Source organism: Amphiprion ocellaris, chromosome 10, assembly GCF_022539595.1.
Source record: "Amphiprion ocellaris isolate individual 3 ecotype Okinawa chromosome 10, ASM2253959v1, whole genome shotgun sequence".
NCBI lineage: Eukaryota > Metazoa > Chordata > Actinopteri > Pomacentridae > Amphiprion > Amphiprion ocellaris.
Window position 1 is genome coordinate 7,953,092 of NC_072775.1, and position 25,951 is coordinate 7,979,042.

The 25,951-nt window shown below is 38.2% G+C and overlaps 3 protein-coding genes and 1 long non-coding RNA gene across 5 annotated transcripts in view; 3 read left to right on the plus strand and 1 right to left on the minus strand.

The window, feature by feature from the left end:
- Positions 1-197, minus strand: part of LOC129349895 (uncharacterized) — a 3,796-nt gene extending 3,599 nt beyond the window's left edge. Inside the window, exon 1 of the long non-coding RNA XR_008603079.1 lies at positions 58-197. This is a non-coding gene — a long non-coding RNA (uncharacterized LOC129349895). The remainder of the gene's footprint in view (positions 1-57) is intronic.
- Positions 1-9,320, plus strand: part of LOC129347223 (solute carrier family 22 member 13-like) — a 10,041-nt gene extending 721 nt beyond the window's left edge. Inside the window, exons 3-11 of the mRNA XM_023284555.3 lie at positions 72-226; positions 323-491; positions 771-891; positions 3,160-3,254; positions 3,333-3,547; positions 3,640-3,748; positions 3,847-4,047; positions 6,854-6,985; positions 9,182-9,320. Coding sequence (XP_023140323.2) covers positions 72-226; positions 323-491; positions 771-891; positions 3,160-3,254; positions 3,333-3,547; positions 3,640-3,748; positions 3,847-4,047; positions 6,854-6,929 — 1,141 coding nt within the window. The 3' untranslated portion in view covers positions 6,930-6,985; positions 9,182-9,320. The remainder of the gene's footprint in view (positions 1-71; positions 227-322; positions 492-770; positions 892-3,159; positions 3,255-3,332; positions 3,548-3,639; positions 3,749-3,846; positions 4,048-6,853; positions 6,986-9,181) is intronic.
- On the plus strand, positions 8,281-17,248 carry LOC111577997 (solute carrier family 22 member 13). The gene is made up of 10 exons (XM_023284554.3): positions 8,281-9,443; positions 9,526-9,629; positions 10,944-11,098; positions 11,555-11,723; positions 11,805-11,925; positions 12,238-12,332; positions 12,446-12,660; positions 13,497-13,605; positions 14,711-14,917; positions 16,441-17,248. The coding sequence occupies exons 1-10, from the start codon at positions 9,069-9,071 to the stop codon at positions 16,508-16,510; spliced, it is 1,620 nt and encodes a 539-aa protein (XP_023140322.2). The 5' UTR covers positions 8,281-9,068; the 3' UTR covers positions 16,511-17,248.
- Positions 17,249-18,424: 1,176 nt separating this feature from the next.
- Positions 18,425-25,039, plus strand: LOC111577999 (solute carrier family 22 member 13-like). 2 transcript variants are annotated; one of them, XM_055014700.1, is made up of 11 exons: positions 18,425-18,773; positions 18,863-19,090; positions 20,215-20,396; positions 20,479-20,582; positions 21,460-21,614; positions 22,305-22,473; positions 22,565-22,685; positions 23,162-23,256; positions 23,477-23,691; positions 23,776-23,884; positions 24,014-25,039. In XM_055014700.1, the coding sequence occupies exons 2-11, from the start codon at positions 19,012-19,014 to the stop codon at positions 24,279-24,281; spliced, it is 1,497 nt and encodes a 498-aa protein (XP_054870675.1). In that variant the 5' UTR covers positions 18,425-18,773; positions 18,863-19,011; the 3' UTR covers positions 24,282-25,039. The 2 variants fall into 2 exon arrangements, with proteins under 2 accessions (XP_054870675.1, XP_023140324.2); XM_023284556.3 differs by having other exon boundaries at positions 18,425-18,601; positions 18,685-18,773; positions 18,863-20,396.
- Positions 25,040-25,951: the final 912 nt, after the last annotated feature.

Genomic DNA, 25,951 nt, shown 5'->3' on the forward strand with positions numbered 1-25,951 from the left:
AAGACGTGAGAAATGCTGGGAAACAGAAAGCTTCAAACCATTTTCACTGTCACTCACTCTCCAAACTTCAGGTTCGGCCGCAGGAGATCCACGCTGTTGCCAGCCGTCCTCATGGTGATATTTGTCATAGTAGTTGGTGTGTCTCCAAACTTCTACGTTTACTTAGTGACACAGTTCATAGCTGCGGCTGCACTTGGAGGATACAGGATGAACTCCACTGTGTTAGGTAGGACTTCTGTTGAACATCTCTGCCCAGGTATTTCCAGAGGAGGTTGCTATGTTTAGCCATGCAGTGATTTTGGTGTTTCGTTTCTGTTTGTAGCCACAGAGTGGATTGGGGCCTCCAAAAGGTCCATTGCCAGCTGTGTGAGCCAGATGTTTCAAGGTCTGGGACAGAGTGCCATGGCCTGTCTGGTCTATGCTATTCGTGACTGGAGAAAAGTGCAGTATGTCCTGGCAGGAGCAGAGGCCTGTGTATTCTTGTACATGTGGTAAGTGTTGTATATTGATTTATATAAACCCACTGTTGGTTCCACGGTAACATATTTACAGTGCTGTGTTTGGACATTAACACATTTAGTCCTGTCTGGTCAAATCCAGTTGAGCTATGTCTACCTTGGTGTAAAAGATCCTGTGCTACTTCACTTAATGAGAAACCAAAGCAGCTGGCTTACAGTTTGTTCAGGGAATATAAGATTAACTAGCTGGTTGCTCAGTTTCTAATTTGGATGATTAACATCTTGATCATTTGGATTATGACCCATTTTAAGGTGGATTCCTGAATCTGCCAGGTGGCTGCTGGGACAGGGAAGAACCGAAGAAGCTAAAAAGTTGATATATAAAGTTGCAGCAATCAATAAAAAGGAAATCCCAGAGAATGTGATGGATGAGGTAAATTGCATTCAGTCCTAATTACATTAGACCAAATAATGATCCCTCAGAAAACAGGACTTAGCAGCTCAGTGATGCTTTAGTTTGAGCTATAAGCATCAGTAGGATCACAATGGCGATGCCTACATGCTGATATATTTATCATGTCCACTTCCTTAATTGAACATATTATCAAGCTTAAATTTGCCAGTTAACACCAAATACAAGCTTAAAAGTGAGTGAGATTGATGAAAGATCATTGGGTCACACTTCTTCATCTTTTGTGGACCAAACTAGCAGGCTAGTTGGCCTTAAAGCAGGTTGTTGTTCATGCAAACAATCTTACTTTCATTTAAAAGTATTTTTAAAAAATGGCTCAAAAAAGACATTTCTGAAAGTAATTCAAGTCAGTTCAGCCATCTGTCATCTCAGAGTATTTCACATCGTAAGGTGACGACTTCACAAAACTTGCACAGAGAAACTCAACAAACCCTTAGAGAAATCCAAGCATTTGGCAACAACTCCCCTTTACCAGGAAGGAAAAAGCATCTCCAGAAGCAGGCTCAGGGATCTGTCTTGGCTGTTTGGGGTGAGCGTAAAGTAGAGAGAGATAAACACTGAAACTGCTGATCAGAAACAAGTAACTCTAGATCCAGAGATATCAGCCAAGGGGAGAAAGCACAAACTGTGGGGGAGATAAGAGTTAGTGATGTGCAGTGGGGGCATAGAATTGTATGGAGGGAGATGGAGGAGACTAGAGAAGAGGAGCTCAGTGAATCATGGGAATTCTCCCGGCAGTCTAGACCTACAGCAGCATAACTAAGGGATGGTTCAAGTGATCCTAGGCAGTCCTAAGTGTAAGCTTTATCAAAGTGGGAAGTTTTGCACCAGATCTTATTAGCAGAGAGTGTGTCTGCCTCCTGAACCCAAACTGGGAGCTGATTTTACAACAGAGCAGCCTGATAACTGAGGCTCTAATTCCCATTCAGTTTCTGGAAACTCTGGGAACCACAGGTCAGCCTGAGAGCAAAGTGCTCTGTTGGGATTAAGGTAATAGCTGAATGGTGGGAATAAGTAAAGAATAGAAGGTCACATGTAGTACATGGTATACTAATGAATGGGAAATACGTGACTGAAAGTACGTCTTGCCTTTTATAGTTATAGCAGTATTAGTGGAAACTAATGCAAGCATTACGGCGTAATAAACAGTCTTCACTTTAAAATAAATTGCAGTGAGAACCTTTGGAACTTGGTGGGTGGTGTTGAATCAGCTGAGCGCATTTCTAAGGGGTTATAGGGTCCAACTGAAAAAAGTATGGGTCGACCATGGAAAAGCAAGTCTTTGTCAGAGATGTTGTAGTCAAGTAGCACATTTAAAGCAACGCAAAGCTGTGTTTCACAGAGAAATGAGATTAACATTAAAAACTGACTTGAATAATTTAATGTTAAGACCCTTTAACCCTTTGATGTGCAGTGTGGGCCAGGAGAGGCCCATTTTCCATTGGATTTGGGTCACTTTTGACCCATGTTGCGCATCAAAGGATTAATATTATCAAGAAATCCAGAGATTTCCGCTGAAGCAAGTACTTGAAGACACTATAGAGGAAGAATTTTAACAGAAAGCAATCTGCAGCAGAACCAGGCTCAGGGAGGATCGACGCCAGCCTCGACCAGTTGGGGTGAGGGTGGAGGGAGAGAGATAAAAGAATGCAGAGAGAAATAGACAAAACATTAAAACACAATGAACACTGGGCAGGTTTCTGATGCAAAACATGCGGCTCCAGAATCACACCTTTGTACCGTTGCAGAAAGCCACAGGAAAGATGGGAGAGAGAAGATGTAAAGTACAAGCCATGTAATAGTGGCATGTGAGTACAAAGAGGGAGTGAAAATATTATCAAAAAACTTGAGATGACTATATGAAGAGGACAGCAAAGATACTGGCAAGATGAAAAAGATGTAAAGCTAAAAAGCAAAAGAAAGAATCCAAAGTGCAACCTGAGTAAAAGCAGAAAGGCAGTTGATGCAAAACATCAGGATGATAAAACGAACCTAAGAGTGGACATGACTAGGGTAGCTTCACGAGGAGCTAGAATTAAGAGTAAAGTTGTTCATTTTAATGTAGAATTGTCAGTGGTGGGGTTTAATGTGAAGCTGGAGACTTTTTCAGAGCCTGGGCTGCAAAAGCCCAGTCACCTTTTCTCAGTATAAACATAACTGCTGCCTAATTTGTGATACAAATCTGTTAATTTGTGCTTTCTGTATTCTAACAATCCATTTGTTCTTCAGGTAGAAAGGGAACAAAAAGTCCAAAGCGGAGGAATCAAAGAAATTTTCAAGTCTGCAGTCCTGACCAAACGTTTATTCATTATATCTTTTGCCTGGTGAGTGACGCATGGGTTGAACTGTACTTTTCCGCTTAATTTACTTGAATTTAATTTTCCCTGTTTTGCAATATTAAGGTGCTGTGTGAATCTTGGATACTGCTCCCTTATTCTGAATGTGGGAAAGTTCGGTCTGAGCATCTTCCTGGTTCAGTTTGTGTTTGGGATCTCAGAGATGCCTGCACATCTTCTCTGTATCTTGTTTCTGGAGCTCTTGGGGCGAAAAAAGTCCCTGATATCCACACTTCTGGCGGGTGGTTTCGTTTGCCTCTTAACCCTGGCTTTCCCTCAAGGTGATTTTACTGCCTTTAACATTCACTTCTTTAGGATACATCTATCTGAGTGGCAGCAAGTTTTCTAAATTTCGTTTAAATTGTGATTCCAGACAACGCCGTGGTGATCACAATCCTTGTAACCACAGGGAAGTTTCTCCTGAACTGGGCGTTTTCAGTATGTATGGTCTACATTCAGGAGTTGTTTCCCACTTCTGTCAGGTGTGCAAAATAAAACAACACGAAATATGTAATTATACAGAAGTTATGTACATTTATACTGTATGTGTGCAGGTGAATTGAGTTGTCGTCTCTTTTAGGCAAACAGCTGTTGGCCTGGCCTCCATAGCTTACAGAGTGGCAGGGCTGCTGTCTCCACCACTCAACATGTTGGCCGTCTACCACTGGTCAATACCCATCGTTGTCTTCAGCGTCCTGACAGTGTTCAGTGGAGTTTTCAGCTGTCTGCTTCCTGAGACCAGGAAAAAAGAGCTTCCTGATTCAACTAGTGATGTCAACGGGTAAGCATTTTACAACAAAATTATCCTCTATCCACTTACTGAAGGATGGTAGCAATATAGGGTTTTAATTCACAGGAAAGCAAAAGGGGAAATTATCTGCTCTGATATAAATGTAGTGGAGCTTATTTGTGCATTAGATTCATTTTAACCCTGGGTCTTCTCAAAATTTGTCCAATAAAAAAGGCTATAAAAGTGATTACAGTCAATACTCTGAAGCTGTTAGTACATAAAAATACTTCAGAAGAAGACTTTAAAAGTTCAACACATCAAAAAAAAAACCCACATGTAATCATTGTCTTGCCTGAGAGTTAGGTGAGAGGATCTGCACTGCTGTAATGATTACCAATAAAATATTAAATTCCAACTAAGACACACTTAGCTTAGCATAAAATTAGAAACACGTAAAAGTTAAAGAGCCCATATCAGGCATATTTTTAATTGTATTTTAGGGTTAAGCTTGTGTTTACATGCTTTATGTTCCAAAAGCACATTATTTTTCCTGTCACGTTAAGGCCTCGACCCTAAAAAGCCAAGTCTGCTCTGATTGGCAACAGTGGTTTTATACTGCAACCCCAACTATAGTTTGAGGCCAAAACAGCCACTATATGCAGGCGTTATGCAAATGTGTTACAAGGTGATGTAGATCAGTGAAGGAAATAAAAACCTCGACTTTAAACAAGACGTTTTAGACAGGTAATGAGTGGTGTTTTCTGTGGGAGAGATTAACTTCCTTTGGTGCAGACTTTGCAATTTTTCAGATGATGATGATGATGATACATTATTTATTCCACAGTTACAGCAGCAAAAATAAAAATATTACAAAAATGAGGGCTTGAGTAAAAAAATTTAATGGACAAGAAATATACAATAGTACACAATATAGTAAAACACAAATACAACAATAGTAATAAGTAAAACGATGTCCTCTAAGTGTAGCAAATATTGATCTTGTACATGGTTCTTCTATATGTAGAAAATATGGATATTGTGCAGTCTTCTAAAACTAAAAAAGTGTTTGAATGCACTGATGTTCTACAAGAATCAAATTTTCTAGTTGCTCTACTAGGAGCAATTCTGTTTCTAAAGTCTAGCATGACACAGAAAAGAAAACAGAGAGGAATAAAATGGGGGGTTTCAACTTCTTATGTCCAAATGTAAAGAAAAAGCAAAACCTACAGGCACCACTTGAACTCACTAATGGGATTTTACTGTATTCAGCCAAGAAATAGTCGGGCACAGGCAGCCCATACAACTACAACTTACACTGAGATTGTTACATTTGAACAGAAGTACCATATTCACCCAGTATGTGTCACAAATACATCCTTTGTTCATTCAATTCAGTTCAGTTCAGTCCAATTCAGTTCAATTCAGGTCAGTACAACTTTATTTATCTTTGCATTGGCAATAATATGTAGCAGCCTGTCACCAAGGCAGCAAATACAATATATGGAAGAAGAAATAATATGTTTAATCTAAAACTGAAAATCATGACAAAGTTACAAATATACACTGCCAGTCAAAAGTTTGGACAAATCTTCTCGTTCAATGCTTTTTATTTATTTGTTATTTTCTACTTTGTAGATTAATACTGAATATTAAAATTTTTTTGTTTACAACATAATTCTTTATGTATTCTTTTATAGTTTTGATGTCTTCGGTATTAATCTACAATGTAAAAAATTAAATTAAAACCATTGAAGGAGAAGGAGTGTTCAAACTTTTGAGTGGTTGTGTAGGAGAAGAAATAATATGTTTCATCTAAAACGCTAAATCATGACAGAGTTACAAATATAAGTCTGGAAAGCAATAAATCCAGAAATAAGGACATATTTACAAAAATGTGTAATAATACCAATATGTCCAAACCCTGTCTTTTTTCCTTATTCATTTGCTACAGCTGTTTTTGCATGTGGTTATGATGGTCTTCAGCATTTTGTGTTTTTGTCTGTTCATCTTCATGTGATACCTCTTGAACGCTTTGAGGGAATTTCCTCAAATTTGGTGTAAAAATTCTTGTGGACTCAGTGATGAGCTGATTCAAGTTTGGTGGCCATAACTCAAGAATTCATGTGCCAGTTATGACAAGATTTTACACAAATGTCTAATAGGATAAAATGCTGAAACGATGACGGTTTCAGTCTCTCAGTGACATCATGCTGTTCTGCAGAGAATCTTCTGGACATCATTCAACTCCAGAACTCAGGAAGAGAGGAGGATTTTATGACTGTATTCCTTATTTGAAACTGGTGACACTAACCTTGCCTGCCCACTTTCTAAATTCCCTCAAAATCTTCACTTTGTATAGCGCAAGAACTTGGACATGCATAGATCTAAACTGTGACGTAGCTAAGATAGATAAGATAAGATCTGCTTTATTCATCCTGGAGGAAATTATTTTTGCCAGAGTACAACAAGCAATAAACAAAGGTTAGTAGAATATACACATTTACACAGAGGTTAGTCAGAATACAAAGTACAAAATGCAAGTTTCTACAAGTGCTTGTGTGAAGTGTCACAGTGTGTCAAGAGTCTTAAGTGTGTAAAGTGTCTAGAAAAAATACAAATTAAAATGAGTAAGAAAATAAGATACCACTAGTAGAAGATGTTCAAGGCTGTAATTGTAGTTCTTGAAAGTTTGACACCTGCATTGTTCATGTGCACATTTACCAGTCTGTTATTGAAACTCTTGGGTGTTTCCATGTGTAACTATACTGCATATGAAGGCACAAGTAGTAATTAAGATACAGTAAAAGTATAAATGCAATATGTCATGTCTAACGCATTACGTTGTGTTTTTTTATAGGATGGGGCCCAACAAGGCAGCAGGAAGCGATTTCAACATGACTGAAAACGGCAGTAATAATTCCACTAGACTCTAGTGGGAACACTGTTGTTTACAGATGTTTTTGTTGGGATTAACTTTAGCTGTACAATAGTAAGTAAAATAACCAGTTATACCTTCATTGTTTGCTGTCTCTGAGTCAAATGTTGGTGTCTTCTGGTGTCATTGCTGAACACTGAATAGTATTTTACTCTACCAACCGATTCCATGAATGGATGAATGAGACAACTTAAGTGAACAGCGGTCCAAAAAAAAGGAAAGTTGAAGTGACGGCAAAAGCAAACGTGACCCATATAATCAGTTAAAAATTCACCCAAAAACAACAACTGCATATGACGGGTTTTCACTCGGAAAATGTTTTTGTTTTCAAAAGAGTGGCGGCCTTCAGCAACACTTTCCCAGCTGATAAGAAGTTGTGAAACGCTTTACTGCCAGATAACCTCCATTTTCTGTTTACTATGGTAGGTTATGTATGTTATGTGTGCAGTTCACTGCATATATCATCCTTCTGGATCTCAGCCTTGCTAGAGAGAAGTGGTTCCCACACTATACCCAAGAACTGGGGAGAAAAAGTTCAGTTTGAGCAAGGAAATAGATCAGTGCTGCCTGCCGTAAAGATGAACGAAACAAGATGAAAATAGACTGATAGAGTCAAGTTACAAGATTGTGAAAAAGACCTTGAAGCAAATTAATTAAGGTGGATGATAAAGATCCCTTGCACTTTTGCAATTTTTATTAAAAAAAGGAGAGAATAGAGAAACTCTGTTACAAGTGTAATGATAAGTGGAGAAGATATTACAGATTCAAAGTTGCTTGTTCATCATAGAACCTCAGCTTTTGATATATGTGTGTGTTCATGTGTGTATTGTTTTGTTTTGTTTCGTTTTTCCGGTTCAACAATTCCAATCCTCTTAATCCTCAACATCAGACTGAACCATCAACTTTCATCTCTCACTGCAGAAAAATTCATTAATCCAACTTAGTGTAGCAGCGGAGATTTAATGGACTGGATACTGACAGTGTCTTGATTCAACAATTCCTGGTGAAGTCAAGGAATTACACTGGAGTTGGTTGTATCTAGTATACAGTTACAGCTGCAGAATGTCATATTGGTCTACATGAACATATTTTCTGATCTTCCATGCCATACATCACAAGAGCTTTTAGAAGTATTGTACTTGATCCCCTGTAGAAAAGCTCTTTCTTTTTAATTATGTTAAAAAATGAAACTAATTCACAACACTGTGCACAGATATCATATTCTGAGTATTTATTAATGATTGAAATGTTGGTTTTTACTCAGTTATTATTTGCCTACCTCCAACTTTTAACAGTTCTTCTCAGAGAAAAGGCCGACTTCACATTCATTTAGCTGTGTAAGAAAGTGCCAATCAAAAAGTAATAACAATTTGGGTTATTTGCCAATTTAATTTAACATATTTATGTAGTCAAAACAGCAAAATGAGGCTTATATTTTCTTCCAGAGGGGCAAGCCAGCCAAAAACCTCAAATAATGTGTTACTTGGGCAACTTCCACCGGGCCTTGTGCACGTCCCTGGAGGTGGTTGAGTGTCTGACAGGCCTGTGGCAGTAAATCCAATAGAAAAGGTTGGGAACCACAGCTTTACAAGGTGCAGTTTGCTGAATAACTGCTTCTCTGTAGTCACGATGACTTACAGTGACATAACGCATTTGAATCTCACGTAACAGTTCCGAGGGAAAGATTTCATAAGTCAGCATACTGTAAAAGTCATTGAAACATCAACAGTAGATAAGCAAAGACATGTGGTACACTGTCTGCAAAGGCTCAGCTATGCCCATTCTCACTTGCTATACAAGGTTTGCTTCAGTGTTAAATTATTTTTAAAAATAATTTAATTGTTATATAATATTTTGCAAGACTGAAGGTTGCTGAGCAACACGTGCTGACATGAGTTTAACTCTGGGCTTCAGGCCAAAGCATGAAAATGTTCTACAGATATTACATTGTGAAAGCTAAAAAGTGACATATCTGGTTAAATCATCATTAAAGCAGCTCTTTCTAACAAGACATATCAATTTAAGTGCTGCCTCATCCTTCCTGAAGCACACAGTCCTGGGTTTAAACATTAATGGACATATTGTTTAAAGGTCATCCTCTGGCAGCATCTCCAAAGTGGAAGTCAGTGCCCCGAACATGGCTGATTTTGGAGAGGTTCTCCGTAGTATCGGAGATTTTGGATTATTTCAGAAGATTACCCTGTTTGCTCTTTGCTTCCCAAATTTTATTCTCCCTTTTCATTTTGCCAGCGTGTTTTTTGTCGAGTCCGATCCAGAGCGACACTGTAACACAGACTGGATCCTCAGTGCTGGTCCTAATCTGACCATAGAGGAGCAGCTGAACCTGACTCTGCCTCAGGAGGAAGATGGGAGCTTCAGCAGGTGTCAGATGTTCGTCCCTGTGGACTGGGACATCGATGCCATCAGAGAAAATGGACTCAATGAGACCACCAGGTGTCTGAATGGATGGGTGTATGGAAACATGCTGTATGAAGCCACCATAGTCACTGATGTAAGTCTGTCTTCTGGTCATTTGTGATGCTACCATTAAATTATGCCACTTTTAATAACAGTTTGGATTATTTGTTCCACAGTTTGATCTAGTTTGTGAACACGCAAATTTCCTGGAAGTGGCACAGACATTGTTTATGGCTGGTATCCTTGTTGGATGTCTCTTATTTGGACCATTTGCTGAATCGTAAGTGTAACTGTAACAATACACAATATGTGTTGTTCATTCTGTGCTGATTCACCACAACTTAAATCATCTGATTCTTACAGCAATTTCTGTCCATCTGTGATTTCCCTGAACTTTACAGTATGGATATTTATAAACACATTCATGCTGTGTTTTAGTGACAGTATATCAAGAACTATTAAACATAGTGCCATGCATTTGGAATCTGCAATACTGGGCAAATAGATCAAATAATGTCTGATTATAGGTTTTTTGAAATATGAAAAGAATTGAAGCTGCTGTGGAAAGTCCAATCTTTGAGCACATAAACAAAAAATGTCAACTAGTGAAATTTTCTGAACCGTTTGTAGTTGAATGTTACAGTAACACAAAACATACAAAATGTTTATATTTAATGTGAAATACTAGTTAACTAAGTTAATTTCAGTGAACTTTGGTAACTGATTGAGCAGGTATGGCAGTTGTAAAAGTATTGCCAGATGGCTTGATCCAAGTCCAATAGACTTCTGGAGTTTCAAAATGGTCCACAAAATATAAATAATTTACAGACTTTACTATGTGGGACTAAACTTTTGTTTGGAGGAGAAATGTTATGTAGTTTTGTGTAACTTCTTTGGGAATTAGTCCTACATTAGGGTGACATGAGCATAATAGAACCACAGCCAAATACACAGATCTGTTGGGACAGTGACATTCCTTTAGTGGGAAATGGGACTCTGATGTACTTACGTGAACTTTGACTTTGGTGGTGAATTTATTCTCATGTTCGTTATGGAAACTGCTATATAGGATCAAAATGTGTCAACAGCTTTGTGTTCCATTTAGAATAAACCTGGCCTTCAAGACCAAAGTCACATCTGGACTCTGGCCAAGTATCCATGTTTTGTTTTGTTTTATTATATTATGTAATATTGTCCACTGTGGCATGCAACCATATGTGGTTCAGAAAATATAACCAATTGACTCCTGTATTATCTTTTTTTTCTTTGCTAATCTGTGCTCAAACATTGGACATTTCAGTATTTTATAACATCTGATCTACTTGTCCAAAATTGCAAGTTCAGCATCAAAAATTCTGTCTTTTCTCTTGAACAGTTCCTGAGATATCGTTGCTCAATCATGGCCTCAAATTTTAGTGTGCGAGAAAATGTGTTGAAAATGGGTTATCTTGGAAAATAAAGGAGTAAAACTTTAGTACACAACATCATTACTTTTTATTGTCTATTTAAGAAAAGTAGAGTGTTATAAAGTAGCAGTAGCAGTGTGTTTGTCTCGTGGTGTCCCAACTGACTTGAGTTGTCTCATCTGTTCCAGGTTTGGTCGTAAACGAGCGACTCAGGTCCCAGTCGTTCTGATGGTCATATTTTGTTTAACCACTGGACTATGTCCCAACTTCTACTTATATTTGGCTTCCCAGTTCATGGCAGGAATTGGCTATGGGGGATTTCGAATGAACGCCATTATACTGGGTATAATGCTTCATTACCTTCCTTTAATAAAACTCCCAAGCTATCATCTTTATTCCCATATGACTGCAATGGTGGATAAATAATTACCTAATAACAAACTTTTATGCTTACAGCACTGATATTCTTGATTGAACCCAAACTAGCTAAGGTGCTTTTCTTGCCCAGTGGATGGACCAAAAATAGCAACATTGTGGAGTCCATGGCCTGAAATGTAATATAAATATTCTGAAATTTGTCTATGCTACAGAGAAAATTACAACTATCTGGCGTTTCATTGTGTATCAGTGTTTCATCCAAGCGTGCAAAAACGTTTTTCTCCAAGTGAAGGAAAAGTTCAAAGCTCGTATATTTCTATAATATTTGTTCAGATTTTGACAATTTCAGGCCTCTATGACTCTTGACCAGCAGCAGAGACGTTACTGAACTGAAAACTAACTGTTGAATTGCTGTTTTTAGCCACTGAATGGATCGGGGTGTCCAAACGATCATGGGGAGCATGTCTGCCTCAGTTATTCGCTGCAGTCGGACAGATGGCCCTCGCTGGTCTGATCTACCTCGTCAGAGACTGGAGACTGGCCCAGTTTGTCACTGCATCTCTGCTAGCAGTGGTCGCAATTTACATATGGTGAGTATCAACACTTTCTATCACTTCTGGCATGATTTACTGGAAAATCACAGATTATTGAGACGTGGGCATTTTGGACAGGTTTATTCCAGAGTCGGCCAGGTGGTTGTTGAACAGAGGAAGGATAAACGAGGCCAACCAGCTGATTACCAAAGCGGCAGCCATAAACAAGCGCGCTGTTTCCAAATCTATGCTGGAAAAGGTATCACATGAAACATGGGGTTTTTTGCCTTTGTAACAAGACTTGAAAGAATAATTACAGATCGTGATAATACTAAACACAAGATGAATATCAGCAATGAATGACTATTTTAAAAGAAAGTGACTGCAGTGTCGAAATGTAGCCTAATACGGACGTGGACGTTGTACTGGTTGCAATAAACTGGGCTACAATCAGTCGAACTGTTCTGCAATTTAAGGATTTAAATTTACTTTTGCAAGGCTGTTGGATTACATGATTTGCTAACATAAGCAAATGTTAGCATGATGTTGTGTCCACTCCTGTACATTACAGATTGTTGTCAAAGAAACTAAGACAAAGGGAGGCGCGATAATTCTTATCCAATCACCTGTGCTTAGGAAGTATTTCTTTACCGTAATTTTTGCATGGTAAGTTACCTTTTATAATACAAAATGATGCGATGCTAACGGAATATGAAATTCTACCATTTGTACTTCAGTAATATTTTTTGCGTTTGCGTGACTGTTCCTTGTTTTTCCAGGTTCTCCCTGAATGTTACCTACTACTGCCTTTCTTTCAACGTGGGGAAGCTCGGACTGGACGTGTTCATGACGCAGGCCATGTTTGGCCTGACTGAACTTCCGGCTCATATTATGAGCATTTGGCTGTTGGAAGCAGTGGGGAGGAAAGTGTCATTCATTTCGACGATTCTGATCGGAGGATTAATGTGCATCTTAATCTTAGCTGTTCCTCAAGGTAAAACTCTTCAGATGGTGGTACTCTGGTGACGAGCTCGCGGAGGGTCCTATTACAAAAATCACGTGATTTGTTGCCATTGACCCATTCATTTAAAGAGAAACGTGGTCTTGTTAGCTCGAAATAACTGCCCAGGAGCACTACCAAGATGGCCACCGAATGGCAAGACATCCCCATAATCACTTTGATTCAATCTCTTGAAAGAATAGAATAGTATAGTATAGAATAGAGTGGCTTTATTGTCATCATACATGGCATGACGAAAATATAAATAGCTTCCGCTGGATGGTTCACAATAACAAGCAATAAGAAATAAAATATCAACATTAAATAATAAAATCAAATGTACATATATAACAAAATAATATTAAAAATGACAACATATGCAAAGGAGGCCTGATGTATACAATGGGAGGTAAATGAAATGGAATAAGAACCATTAAAAAAGAATAAATATGTCAGGAAATTGCACAAAGCAGCACAAAGTGACATTGTGCATTCAGGTAGACAGGTGTTTGGAGTTCAGGGGTCTGATGGACCATGAGTAGAAACTGTTTCTCAAAGACTATAGTTTGTATGGACACTCTACCAAACCCAAAGCCATGAGATGCATTGATGATTTAAATGTGGAAAGCAGTGTTGGGCAGTTTCTCCTTATAGCTGTTTGTGGTGTTTTTCCTCATTTTTGCAACAGTAGAGAAGCATCAAGACTGAGAAAAATTAGCTTTTTGTAAAGTAACATTGACATTTTTTGTAGCATCAAAGCCCCTCTGTAGATTGTCATTCTGTGGTCTGTGTTTTTTCCTTTTTCTGTCATGCTGTTACTCTGTGTTCAGGTGATGCTGTTGCTGTCACCATATTAGCAACTGCTGGGCGTTTTTTCACCAACTGGGCAGCATCTATATGCAACGTTTATGTTCAGGAGCTGTTTCCAACATCATTCCGGTAAGCGGCGTCTTTGCAGTTCACCGTAATGAAGGATAAAATTTGCAGTTGCTGTGTTTGTTTGTTTTTTTCAATACACCAGCTGTGAGTGCAAGTACCAATTAAAATATAGTGATTGAATACTTGTTTCTGTTTTTCAAACCCAATCAAACAATAATAACAAATGCGAAATATCACATCTAAATATGTCACAAACAAAACAGCACACATGTACTTCATATTTTCCAATTTCATCTCGTCTATAATTGCAGTAAGGCCTAAAAAATGAAACAACAAAAAAGATTTCTAAGACCTACATCAATTTTTTTCCAACTATTTTATATGAGAAAGAGAAAGAAGACAAAATATGTAAAACCAATATATTAGTTTCATTTGTGTCTTACATGTATTACAGTTAAAAGAGAAAATTGATATTAATGCCGTTATTTTTGACTTAGGGTGAACTTCCGGTTCATTGAAACACTGAATGATATTCCAAATAGTAAATTATTGTTAACTGAAGAGATCCTGAATGTGTCCTCTGCTGCCCTCTACTGGATATGAAAGAAAAGCCATATTTTCTTCCTGTTTTTTTATAACTATTTTCCTCTCTCCAATATTGTCCTCCTTATTTTTTTAAGTTTTCCTTTTGTTGTTATTGTTGTGTAAAGGACACTCTAAGATAGGAGTAGGAAGTTAAATTTATTTCACATGCCAAACCAAACATAGAAGAGTAGAACACAGAATAATGGTAATGGACCAAGGTTGTAGCCAAAACAAAAAGGTTTATGATTAGTCATATAGCTTCTTACCTGTTTCTGATTGGCTATGATATCTTTAACAGGCACCAACACTTTAGCTGGAGGTGTGATTTATGTTTGTTGACTTAAGGATGAAGTGCCACATTCTTCTTTATGTGTTCAACCTGGTTGCTAGTTTTGACCGACATTAAACATCTCTATTCAAAGGCATAAAAAAGAAACACAGTGGTCCAGGGCAAAACGATCACTATTTCACTATTTATACATTACTTATTACAATGAATTAGGTTTAGTCATTTAGTCAGAAACTGCTGCATATCTGCTAAGACAACAAATAAATCCTCTGTTGTATGTTTCTGTTTCAGGCAAACAGCCTCCGGTTTGGGCTCCATTGCCAGCAGAGCCGGTGGGCTGCTGGCTCCGCTGCTTAACATGTTGGCCATGTACCACTGGGTCATTCCCATCGTCGTCTACAGCACCCTGACTCTGGTCAGCGGAGCTCTCGGCTTCGTGCTCCCTGAGACCAGAAGAAAAGAGCTTCCGGATTCAACTGACGAGGCCGAGAGCAACAGGTACTCTACCGTTCAGAAGTTTGGGGTTACTTAGAAATGTCCTTATTGTTGAAAGAAAAGCATTTTTTTTCAATGAAGACAACATTAAATGAATCAGAAATCCAGTCTAGACATTGTCAATATGGTAAATGACTGTTCTAGCTGGAAACGGCTGATTTTTAATGGAATATCTCCATAGGGGTACAGAGGAACATTTCCAGCAACCATCACTCCTGTGTTCTAATGCTACATTGTGTTAGTTAATGGTGTTGAAAGGTTCATTGATGATTAGAAAAACCTTGTGCAATTATGTTAGCACATGAATAAAAGTGTGAGTTTTCATGGAAAACATGAAATTGTCTGGCTGACCCCAAACTTTTGAACAGTAGTATAAGTATACAACTTCAAAGCTTTGACCCAGTCTGGTCTATAAATTGGTACCTGGTTGTAAAGTGTGCAATAAAACAACTTCAGAAGTTTTGCTGCTGCACGTTACATTACATAGACCAAATGTTAGCTGGTTCTAACTGGTGTGCAAAAACAACATATTCTCAAACGGAACAACTTCAAGATGGACCAGATGCCTCAGTCTATTAGGTTTTAGTCATTTGGTCGTATTCTTTTTTATTAAAACAACCTAAATACTCAGAGTGGTCAAAGCAAATGATGAGCTCATTAAAGCCAGAAAGTTTGTTGAGAAAGTAAAACTGAAGGATATATGTATAGTATGTCAGAATACAAAGTCTTTATCATCATTTTATTGTGCAGAATGCTGTGAAATTAGGAGCGTGACTACTAATTTGTGCATTAAGCGACACGCAGACAAAAAGAAACATCAAAACAAACAACAGAACAAACCCAATAACTAAACAGATTAATCATGGAATAAATGTTAACATCGAACAAAAGAGGTAGTGTCATTTTGTAGGAATGTCGCTTTTTGCACTAGAATTATTGCACTAGAAGTAAATGTGATTTTTGAACAAGTTTGAATGAAAATGTCTTCTTATTAATAGATGACTCCATGTAAGAAGCCATTCCTTGCTTGGTTAAATTCAGTGCACAAATGGAACTGGGAAACAAACTGTTTGAGTGTTAATGATCCTTTAGCGCCCACTAGAGGGCAGCAGGTGAAACAGCTGATGGCCAGGCTGTACAGAGTTCTTCACTCAGTGAAGAACTCTGTACATCCTGGCCATTCAGTGACACTGAGGCAGCAGGAGCTAGAGATTTCTTCAGGGAGTAATTCATCTGAAATCATGCAGTTTTTACACCAGTTTCAACTAGACCATCTCTGAATTACCTGAAATGTTTCTAGCATAAAATTTCGATATTTATAAGAAAGACATTTGCAAAGTTTTTTTTAGTTTGATATACCAAATATTTTTTGAGATAAACTTAATCAAAAAATTACCTGTCAGCTGAGTTTCAGCATGAATTTTTGCATCAGTTTAAAAAAGAAAGATCTGAATAAAATGCACACATTCACTGGTTCTTTCCATCTGCACTAACATGAACATCCCTCTGTTCCATTTTCTCCACAGAAGCAAGGCTACCCTGAAGAAGCAAAGTAAATCAAATAAATCTCCAGAAGCCAAGTCAACCCGTCTGTAATGCTCAAGCAACTGCCTCCACTCTATCTTTATGAAAAGTGCTGATATTTATGGTTTCTTTGTTTTGATGACTGCACTGAATCCTCTGAAATGCTCAAATTTCCACTTGTACTCCCCACGGATCAAACTGTCCTCTGAACACTGCCGTGAAACTGACTGTCATGCTTTCAGTTGTGGACACTTAGTTTGTTTTTGTGTTGCCACCTTCCAGTTAATCAACTCCAAATCCAAACCACACTGATGCTCAAACAAGGTAACAAGCATCTGAGTGAAACATTAATTTTTATTACCACTTGCTTCACTTCTTCTGTCAGACTTTTAGTCCTTCTCCACGGTGCTGACAATAGCAGCAATAATCAGTCTTTGGGCAGCATGAACTCGCTGTCTTGGTACTTTTTCTGAGTCACAGACACACAGCAGCTCTCAGTTTGCATCACAGAAAAAAGTAATAATTAGTTGGCAGTGATTTAAAATAAAAGACAATGAAATGTGTTACAAAATAAATAATGCATTTTTAATGTGTGAGATGTTGCTGCAATCTCAAGAAGTGTAAAAATTTGCATCGCAAATTGTTACCTAACAGACTTTGTTGTGTCACTTCAATTATTTTATCAAACTGTTTACCGCATACTTAGTTTTCCTATTTTGAATAGGTAGTGTAGCACATCCAATATTATTTCTGTTTTCAGAGAACTATTTTCTTCTAGTATGTATCAAATAACATTTTTTTAAAAGATCACAGTGTTGTGTGTGTATTGTTCTGTGTTATGAAGGCGTTGTGTGTTGCAAACATACTACTGGGTTTAAGTTTTATCTCGATACCAGTCACCTCCATAACATTTGAGGAAGTGTCGTAAGTCTCCAAAGCACAGATATTGTAGTGTAATCTTTTCTGAGTACGATGTGCTATAAGTAAAAGATGACATAATTACGGCAAATGCTATTAAACTGAAGACCAGAGTTAAAACATATGTGTAAAACACATAATGATGAAGGTTCTAGTAATCACTGATGTTGTGATGGTATTGTGTGTCTGTGGGGGGCACACACACGCAGCTGGAAGATGATAAAGTAAAACATGTATTGTTGGTGTGAAGACATTCACATGCTTTGTAGAAAAATGAAATGTGGAGTGTTCAAAACATAATGGTGTAAACTTAAAGCAATATAACCTTTAAAAGAGGTGTATCAGAAACATAACAATACCTAATGGTATAAAATGCATGAAATATGTCTCAATAGGGCAAAGTCTGAAAATGTCTGGGCATGTTCTCTGTAGATGACTTAATGATAACCTGAGGTCCTTTGTGAAGTGAGATCTAGGAGTGAAATATGATAACCTGATGTCATGATCTGGCCAATAGATTTAGAAAAGTATAATGGTGTCAGAACTGTCAGTCCCATCATACGCCCTGTAGGTGTAGCGGAGTTAATGATTCCACTTGCCATCACTTATCACATATTACATATACACGTGGACAAAATTGTTGGTACCCCTCGGTTAATGAAAGAAAAACCCACAATGGTCACAGAAATAATTTGAATCTGACAAAAGTAATAATAAATAAAAATTCTATGAAAATTAACCAATGAAAATCAGACATTGCTTTTGAACCGTGGTTCAACAGAATTATTTTTAAAAAATAAGCTCATGAAACAGGCCTGGGCAAAAATGATGGCAGAAGTCTCATTAACAGTTACAGTTACGCGTGGTTTGATTGCAGTGATTGCCTCAAAAGGTTGTGCAACAATATATTAAGTTAAGGTACCATCATTTTTGTCCACACCTGTTTCATGAGTTTATTTTTTTAAAATAATTCTGTTAAACCATGGTTCAAAAGCAATGTCTGATTTTCATTGGTTAATTTTCATAGAATTTTTATTTATTCTTACTTTTGTCAGATTCAAATTATTTCTATGACCATTGTGGGTTTTTCTTTCATTAACCGAGGGGTACCAACAGTTTTGTCCACGTGTGTATTTGGTTCCCACGGTGACCGGATGTGGCATGGGCGCACTCTTCTGGGCCCCTACAGACTTGGGCTGTGTGCCCCCACATTGCAGTCTCAGTCTGCTGTGTCCGATCTCCGTGGTAAGTTGACCAGTACAAGCTCTGCTAGGAAAATGATAATTAGGTTTAATTGCCGCGCTCAATAATTTCTTTTGTGTTTTTAGCATGATCTAGAGGTTACCATATGAGCGGCTGCGAGAGAGTAATGTCTGTGGATGATGTTTCCAGTCAAAGCGTTCTCCACCACTCAAGGGTAAAATGTCCTCAGAATCTTCAGAGATACTTTGAATTTCGTCAAACTGTCTGAGGTGATACAGGTTGTATGTGCTTTGTCTGTGACAGATCCTCAGAGATGTGCACTGCCAGGTATTTGAAGCTGCACACAATCTCTACAAGTGATCTGTTCATCCTCTGCTGGCTTCTCCCAAAGTCCACCATCAGCCCCTTGGATTTACTGACGTTCAGCAGCAGGATGTTCATCTGACGCCACCATGACAGACTGTCAACCTCCTCTGTTTACATCTGCTCATCATATTTTTGCCAGGGATTCCATGCCAGCACAGGTGCTTAGTGAGTAAGGTTGATGTCTCATTATATTTTTACATCCTTATATCACAAATCAAATTTTATTCATTTGACAAACTGAAGATATGTGTGTCAGCATCCCGATGATTTCTAATTCATCAAAACATTCATTATATTCCTTTTAATTAATTCCTCCAAAGTAATCATTATATACATTGTATGCATCTGTACAGACAAGGACATAAACTGCAACTTTACTGACTGATGGAAGAACACAGCTCCGAGGCTGTAAGGATGAATGATTGATTGACTGAATTAATGACTAACTTGTACCCTCAGCTGAACTGCTGTAGCTCAAAGTGTAAAAGTTGGGCTCAATGTCCTCTGTAAAAACCATAGTGAGATGTGATGAATGAAGGTCACATTAGAATCTAGGTCAAGGCCAATCTTTAAGATTCTTTCAAGTACCGAGCTGCGATTAAAATCATGCCAACTCAGACTTTGCAGTGTTGATTGGAAGCTTTTCCAGACACCTAAGCTCAGACAGCACTTTAATGCTAACACTTCATTCTTTTCTAGCATAGTTTAGTGCTTAACCCAAAGACTGCTGTCAATCTCTCAAATTCTTGAAAACACAGAGCTGCTGCAACTCCAACTTTGCAGTTTGTGGGAAGATTTAGTTTCTACTAACCAACACATTTTGATCTTTTAGGTAATGTGTATTTATGCATTGATTTTGACAACAACTTCATAAAGAGACTTTTGAAGAGATGTAGAGATACAATTAGATGTACTGGAGGATGTCATTTAGATAACATTCTGTGGTTAAATTAAAGACAGAAAGGTCAGGCCCATGTTTGGCAATCACTACTCAGGATGAGCCTCTGGAAACTGATTAACTTTTATTGCCTGGATATTGTCAAAACCTGTGGAGCAGTCTCTTGAAACAGGCATTAACCAGGTAACTAACATCAAGATGGCAGACTTTGGAGAGGTTCTGAGGAACATTGGAGAATTTGGATTATTCCAGCAGATAAATCTGTTTGCACTTTGCTTTCCAAATATAATTCAGTCTTTTGCAGTTGCAAGTTTACTTTTTGTCGAGTTCGATCCAGAGCGACACTGTAACACAGACTGGATCCTCAGTGCTGGTCCTAATCTGACCACAGAGGAGCAGCTGAACCTGACTCTGCCTCGGGAGGAGGACGGGAGCTTCAGCAGGTGTCAGATGTTCGTCCCTGTGGACTGGGACATCGATGCCATCAGAGAAAATGGACTCAATGAGACCACCAGGTGTCTGAATGGATGGGTGTATGGAAACACGCTGTATGAAGCCACCATAGTCACTGATGTAAGTGTTGACAAACTGACATTGTTTCTCAGTTAATTATGACCTTCAGTTGAACTTTTTTTTCTATTTAAAATCTTTACAGTTTGATCTGGTCTGTGGTCGGGGTAACATGGTGCAAGTGTTACAAACAGTGTTTATGGCTGGAATGGTTCTTGGTTTCCTCATTTTTGGACCTGCTGCTGATTCGTAAGTGTATTTCAGTCAAGAATTATGTGTTTCAGTCTATAACAAAGATATACTTATTTTTTCTGTATAGGATTTGATATATTTTAATCAATATGCAATTTATAACAATTCATACTATAGGCCAGAAAGCAATACAAATATGGTGCAGTCCAAGTTATGTCTGCTTGAATTCATCATCTCACAGCTGACTGTGTCTAAATTCAATGTGAATATGTTTTATAACTCAACTGACATATATATGACAAATATGCGTATTTGCTGTAATCCTGAAGGTTGGTTACCACTTCTGAATGGTAAACATGAAGCTATACGGCCAGCAGCATTTTAGCTTAAAGACTGGGAGTCAGTTAGCCCAACACTGCTCAAAGGTAACAACGTTTCTTTATCAACTAATTGTGACCATAAAAAGAAGAGAGTCACTCTGAGGTGTTTGTTTCACAGGACAGAATATAATCACTATTTTACAACTGATCCTTTTCCAATAAACCTGACCAGGTATGTAAATGCTTTTTAGGTCAGTGTGAAACACATGATGGCAATGAAAGTTTGCGGAAGCTTTGCAAAATCACTTCACAGATCAGTGCTGGTCCCGGTTGTATGGTTTTTACCAAAATCTTGAAATATTTCAGGCATGTATCCATGAATGCATATATCTGAAAATGCAGTTTTATTAAACGCTGTTGTGTTGAATTGGTTAGGTATTTTATATATCATGTGCATTCATTCAAGACATCCTTAGCATAGATGAAATTGGGCCTATACTCAACTGTAGCTCATGGTTAAAGCTAATTCTGTCATTTTTTTTTGTTTTTGGTTTACCCAGTCTATCTATACTTCATCATTGTGGTTTTCATCTGGTTTTTGTTTTTCTTTGCAGGTTCGGTCGCAAACGAGCAATTCAAATTCCAACAGTTATGTTGTTGGTATTCATTGTGACAACAGCCCTATGCCCCAATGTCTATTTATATTTAGTTTCCCAGTTTTTAGTTGGAGTTGGAACTGGAGGATATCGAGTCAACTGTATTGTACTAAGTATGTATTCATATTTTTTTAATATTTTGCATAAATAAATCATTTCAGTTACTCTTCCACAATGGGCCAAAATGCATAAATGGAGTTTTGAAAATAGTTTACAAGCCAATTGAACCCACAGACTGTATATAAAAGATGGACGTAGCCTCCGGGTCTGAAAAATAATGTGAAAATGCTTTAAATCTGCATTCTTTCTAACATCCAGCAGAGGGCAACTTCCTTGGTTGCACAGCGGTCCAATTGAAAGGAAGTCTAGGAGGAAATACACCTGCTTCTGACTTGATTTGTTACCTCAGTAAACATTTTCCTCACGAGTTTATGGTCGCAGTTGCTAATTTGAGGTATGGTTTAATGCAGCATAGTCTTTATTTAGTAAATTATGGCTCCATTTAGAGTAAAATGGACAATAATGCAGGGTATGCTTTAAGGCGGGACTACCTTGTGATTGGCATGTTGTGACCTGAAGGGCATGTGTTCTGTCTTCAAGTTCTTACTCAGATTTACCCCTCACTTAACATGTCTGATTTAAAAACACCGAGATGTGGACTGCCAAATTTCAATGTCCAGTTAAAGTGTTTAACATTGAAACCTATCCCTAACACTAACTCTTCAAGTGGTTGTTTTTCTTTTTCTATGCCACCATGTTAATGTAATATAAAGGTAACTAGTCTTATACTTTGGTCATTACAGCCACTGAATGGATCGGGGCATCCAAAAGATCATGGGGAGTAGGTGTGGCTCAGCTATTTGGTGCAATCGGACAGTGCGTCCTCGCTGGTTTGATCTATGGCGTCCGAAAGTGGAGACTGGCTCAACTAATCTCAGCAACTCCCCTTGTCTTGACTGTTGTTTACATATGGTGAGCATTGTGTTCTTTTTCTTTGTCTTTGCCTGTTGTTTGTTTTGTTTTGTAAATTACAGACAACTGGAAGTGTCATATTCTCTTTCAGGTTCATTCCAGAGTCAGCCAGGTGGCTGTTAAACAGAGGGAGGACAGAAGAGGCTAAAAAGCTCATCATCAAAGCAGCAGCCATTAATAAACGTCCCATCCCAGACTCTCTGCTGGAAGAGGTACTGAACCACTGCAGCATTTTAGGAACGAGTCTTCAAGCACATTGTCTATGACATGTATAATATTTTAACTTAATTTCTCTTTATTGCATCCCAAAATTATATATTAAGATTCATTGTTGGTGATGATCTTGGCAGAACATTATTTGATCTATTTATTTATTTATTTCATTGCCCATTTATTCATGTACAATTTGTGTCTGTTTTACATTTATTTATGATCTGTCTGTTTTTGATAGTAATACTTCTGTTTAACTAAAGACTAAAAATAGTGATTATTATTCATTAAGTGTTTCTTTGCATTTACTTCAGGCTTTACTTCAGTATTCCTTGCATGGTATCAGTGTTGTAAATGTGATTTAATGGCTGCTACATTCATTTTCCTTTAAAACTGCTTGGACAACATTTGTCTGTCAAGTTACTCAAAACTCAGGATTTTAAAGAGGATGCCACATTAACCAGTATTTCTGCCGCAGATTAAAGTGACCAACACTGTGAATGACGGCGGCATTAAATTGATTTTTGGATCACGACTACTGGCCAGATATTTCTTTATTGTGTCACTGGCATGGTAAGTCTGAAAGAATGGGAAATATTGTATAATAGTAAAATGTATCATTTGTAGTCGTTTTAAGGTTTGTACAAGTACTTGTAATATCTTCATTGCACTTAATCATATTGCTAATAGTCAGATGCTGCAGATTCATCATAAATCTTAAGCAACAGCTTTCTGGTTTTGATGTAAATGCATGACTTCCAGATGACTAATCAGATTGTCTTTTTTTATATAGGTTTTCACTGAACCTTTCCATCTACTCCCTATATTTTGACATGGCAAGCCTGGGCTTGAGCATATTTGTGACACAGCTCCTTTTTGGTGTTTTTGAAGTACCTGCTCTTTTACTCTCCATGTGGCTATTGGAGATTTTGGGGAGAAAAATATTATTCACAGCAGTCCTTCTGATTGGAGGACTCTGTTCCATGCTGATCCTGGCTGTTCCTGAAAGTAAACCTTTAGGTTTGGTTAGGAAAATTACTATTTCAATTTTGTTTTCCACCTCTAAATTTCTTTTCTTTTGTTCCCCTTCAGGTTATGCCATTGCTTCGACATGTTTAGCTGTCGCATCACGTGTCTGCATGATATTTATGGCTTCTGTTTGTGCTGTCTATATGCAGGAGTTGTTTCCGACATCGGTTAGGTAGGTGTTCACAGTTTGTATTCTGGTGTCTGTTGGTGAGAGTTTTCAAGAGAAGTGTGAAAGATGATGTGCAAATAAAGCAAATAACTAATAAGAGAGGTAATGTCCTATATGACCTCCCTTTTTCAGACAATCAGCAACAGCTTTAGGATCCATGGCAGGGAGAGCAGGCTCTATAGTGGCTCCACTGCTGAACATGTTATCTGTGTACCACTGGGCCATACCCATCTCCATCCTCAGCAGCTTCACCATCATCAGCGGAGCTCTCGGCCTCCTGCTTCCTGAGACCAGAAACAAAGAGCTTCCAGAAACAGCCAGTGACGCCGAGGGCAACAGGTTTGCAAGCAGCAAGCAAGTAAATCTGGGTCAACTCCTAACACCTTTATCAAAGCCATGAATGTGTGTGACCTGTATTATCTGTGCTTGTTAGTGAAGTGTGCAATATAATAACTCCTAACAACAACCTATTCAGAAAACAATGTTATCCTTGCCAAAGTTCTAAATCACAGCCATTTTTCAAGATGGCCGACAATGTCATCATTTTGGATTGTTTTGAATTTCTTTAAACTAAGTTATTCAATTTTGATGATATTAACATTGTTGCATGCATTTCGACACCTCACAATTCTATTATGGCAGCCGAAAGCATCAGTGAATCTAAGTCTTGATAATTCAAATCCTAATCGAATACCAAATGTCTTTGAATTAAATGAAGTTTGAATGAAACAAAGGTATTCTACACTTACTGTTACTGTTGGGACTGTAAAACACTGTGAATTGATGAGCTGCTACTGTGAATTAACAGAATTTGAAAAAAGATTTTACTGTAGTTGGAAGTATATATGAACACAGACATATGTTTGTTTTTGTCTGATGTCTGCAGGACGGACTTCTAAACCTTTACCAGGAATGCTGAAATAAAAATGATATTGGTGCTTGTATGACAATATGAATGATTCTTGTAATATTTGCAGTTATCTGGCCCACTAATTACAAACTGTCACTTTACAGCTTGTGTTATTTCACTAAAATTATCGGACTGAATTGTTTGCTTATTTGATTTATCTTGAATAGACACTGTCGCACATTCAACATATTATTGGCTATGTTAATAAATATGTTTGCAAGAGCTGTCAATTAAAAACTTTCACAGTGCTTTGTGTGACAGCATTTTAAATCCAAAAGGTAAAAGGTCAACTTCACTGTGACATTATAGTGCAGGGTTCCAGGCATTTTTTTTAGAGTGTGCGAGTTAAAAATTCAAGATCGCATTGTGCTAGTACACGATGATCCCAGGCAGTGACTGTATTAAGTACAGTGGTGAAAGTACAACTTCTATAACTTTGGTCTCCACCGGTATTTATCCTTAAGGGCCCCTAAGTGTGCCCTTTAACAGGCTTGATGTCCTTCATCACTCAGCACAGTGGCGTGCATGCACAGACAGACACCAGGTGGTGCTAGAGCACCTGTCCCTTGCCCTCAGTATCAAGCAGGTGCCCTCCGCATCTCAATTTAAACATTTCAATCAAAATTTAAACATTAAACACACTCACAGACGCACATACAGAGGAACACACACACACAACCCGTGCCGTGCCATGCCGTGCCGTGAGTCGCCCCGCCCCATCTCATAACGTGAACACGAGGTGCAGACACACGAGTGGCAGCAGCTGCACAGCCCACAGGCATCTCCACCCTGACTGACGTAAATGAATCAAGTGTATTGTTCATAAGCCTCAGTTGCCAAGCCACACGGTGCATTTATTTGTCTCTGTTGTGAAGTAGCCTGTCTCGTGCAGTGCTTAACAACCGTGCCTAAATTAGCCAACTGCCCGTCTGCTTAACAAGCTCAACTACCCATAATAATAAACTAACTGACATAACGTCAGCTGATCTTTCCAACCTCTGTGAAGATGATACAGATATATGCAACATTGCCAGTGACAACTGCTTCTGTGGAGAGATCATTTTCAAAACTGAAAATCATCAAACACTAAGAAGTCTGTGTGGAGAAGAACGACTCTCTGACCTTCTCCTGCTTGCCATAGAGAAAGGCATCCAGATAAA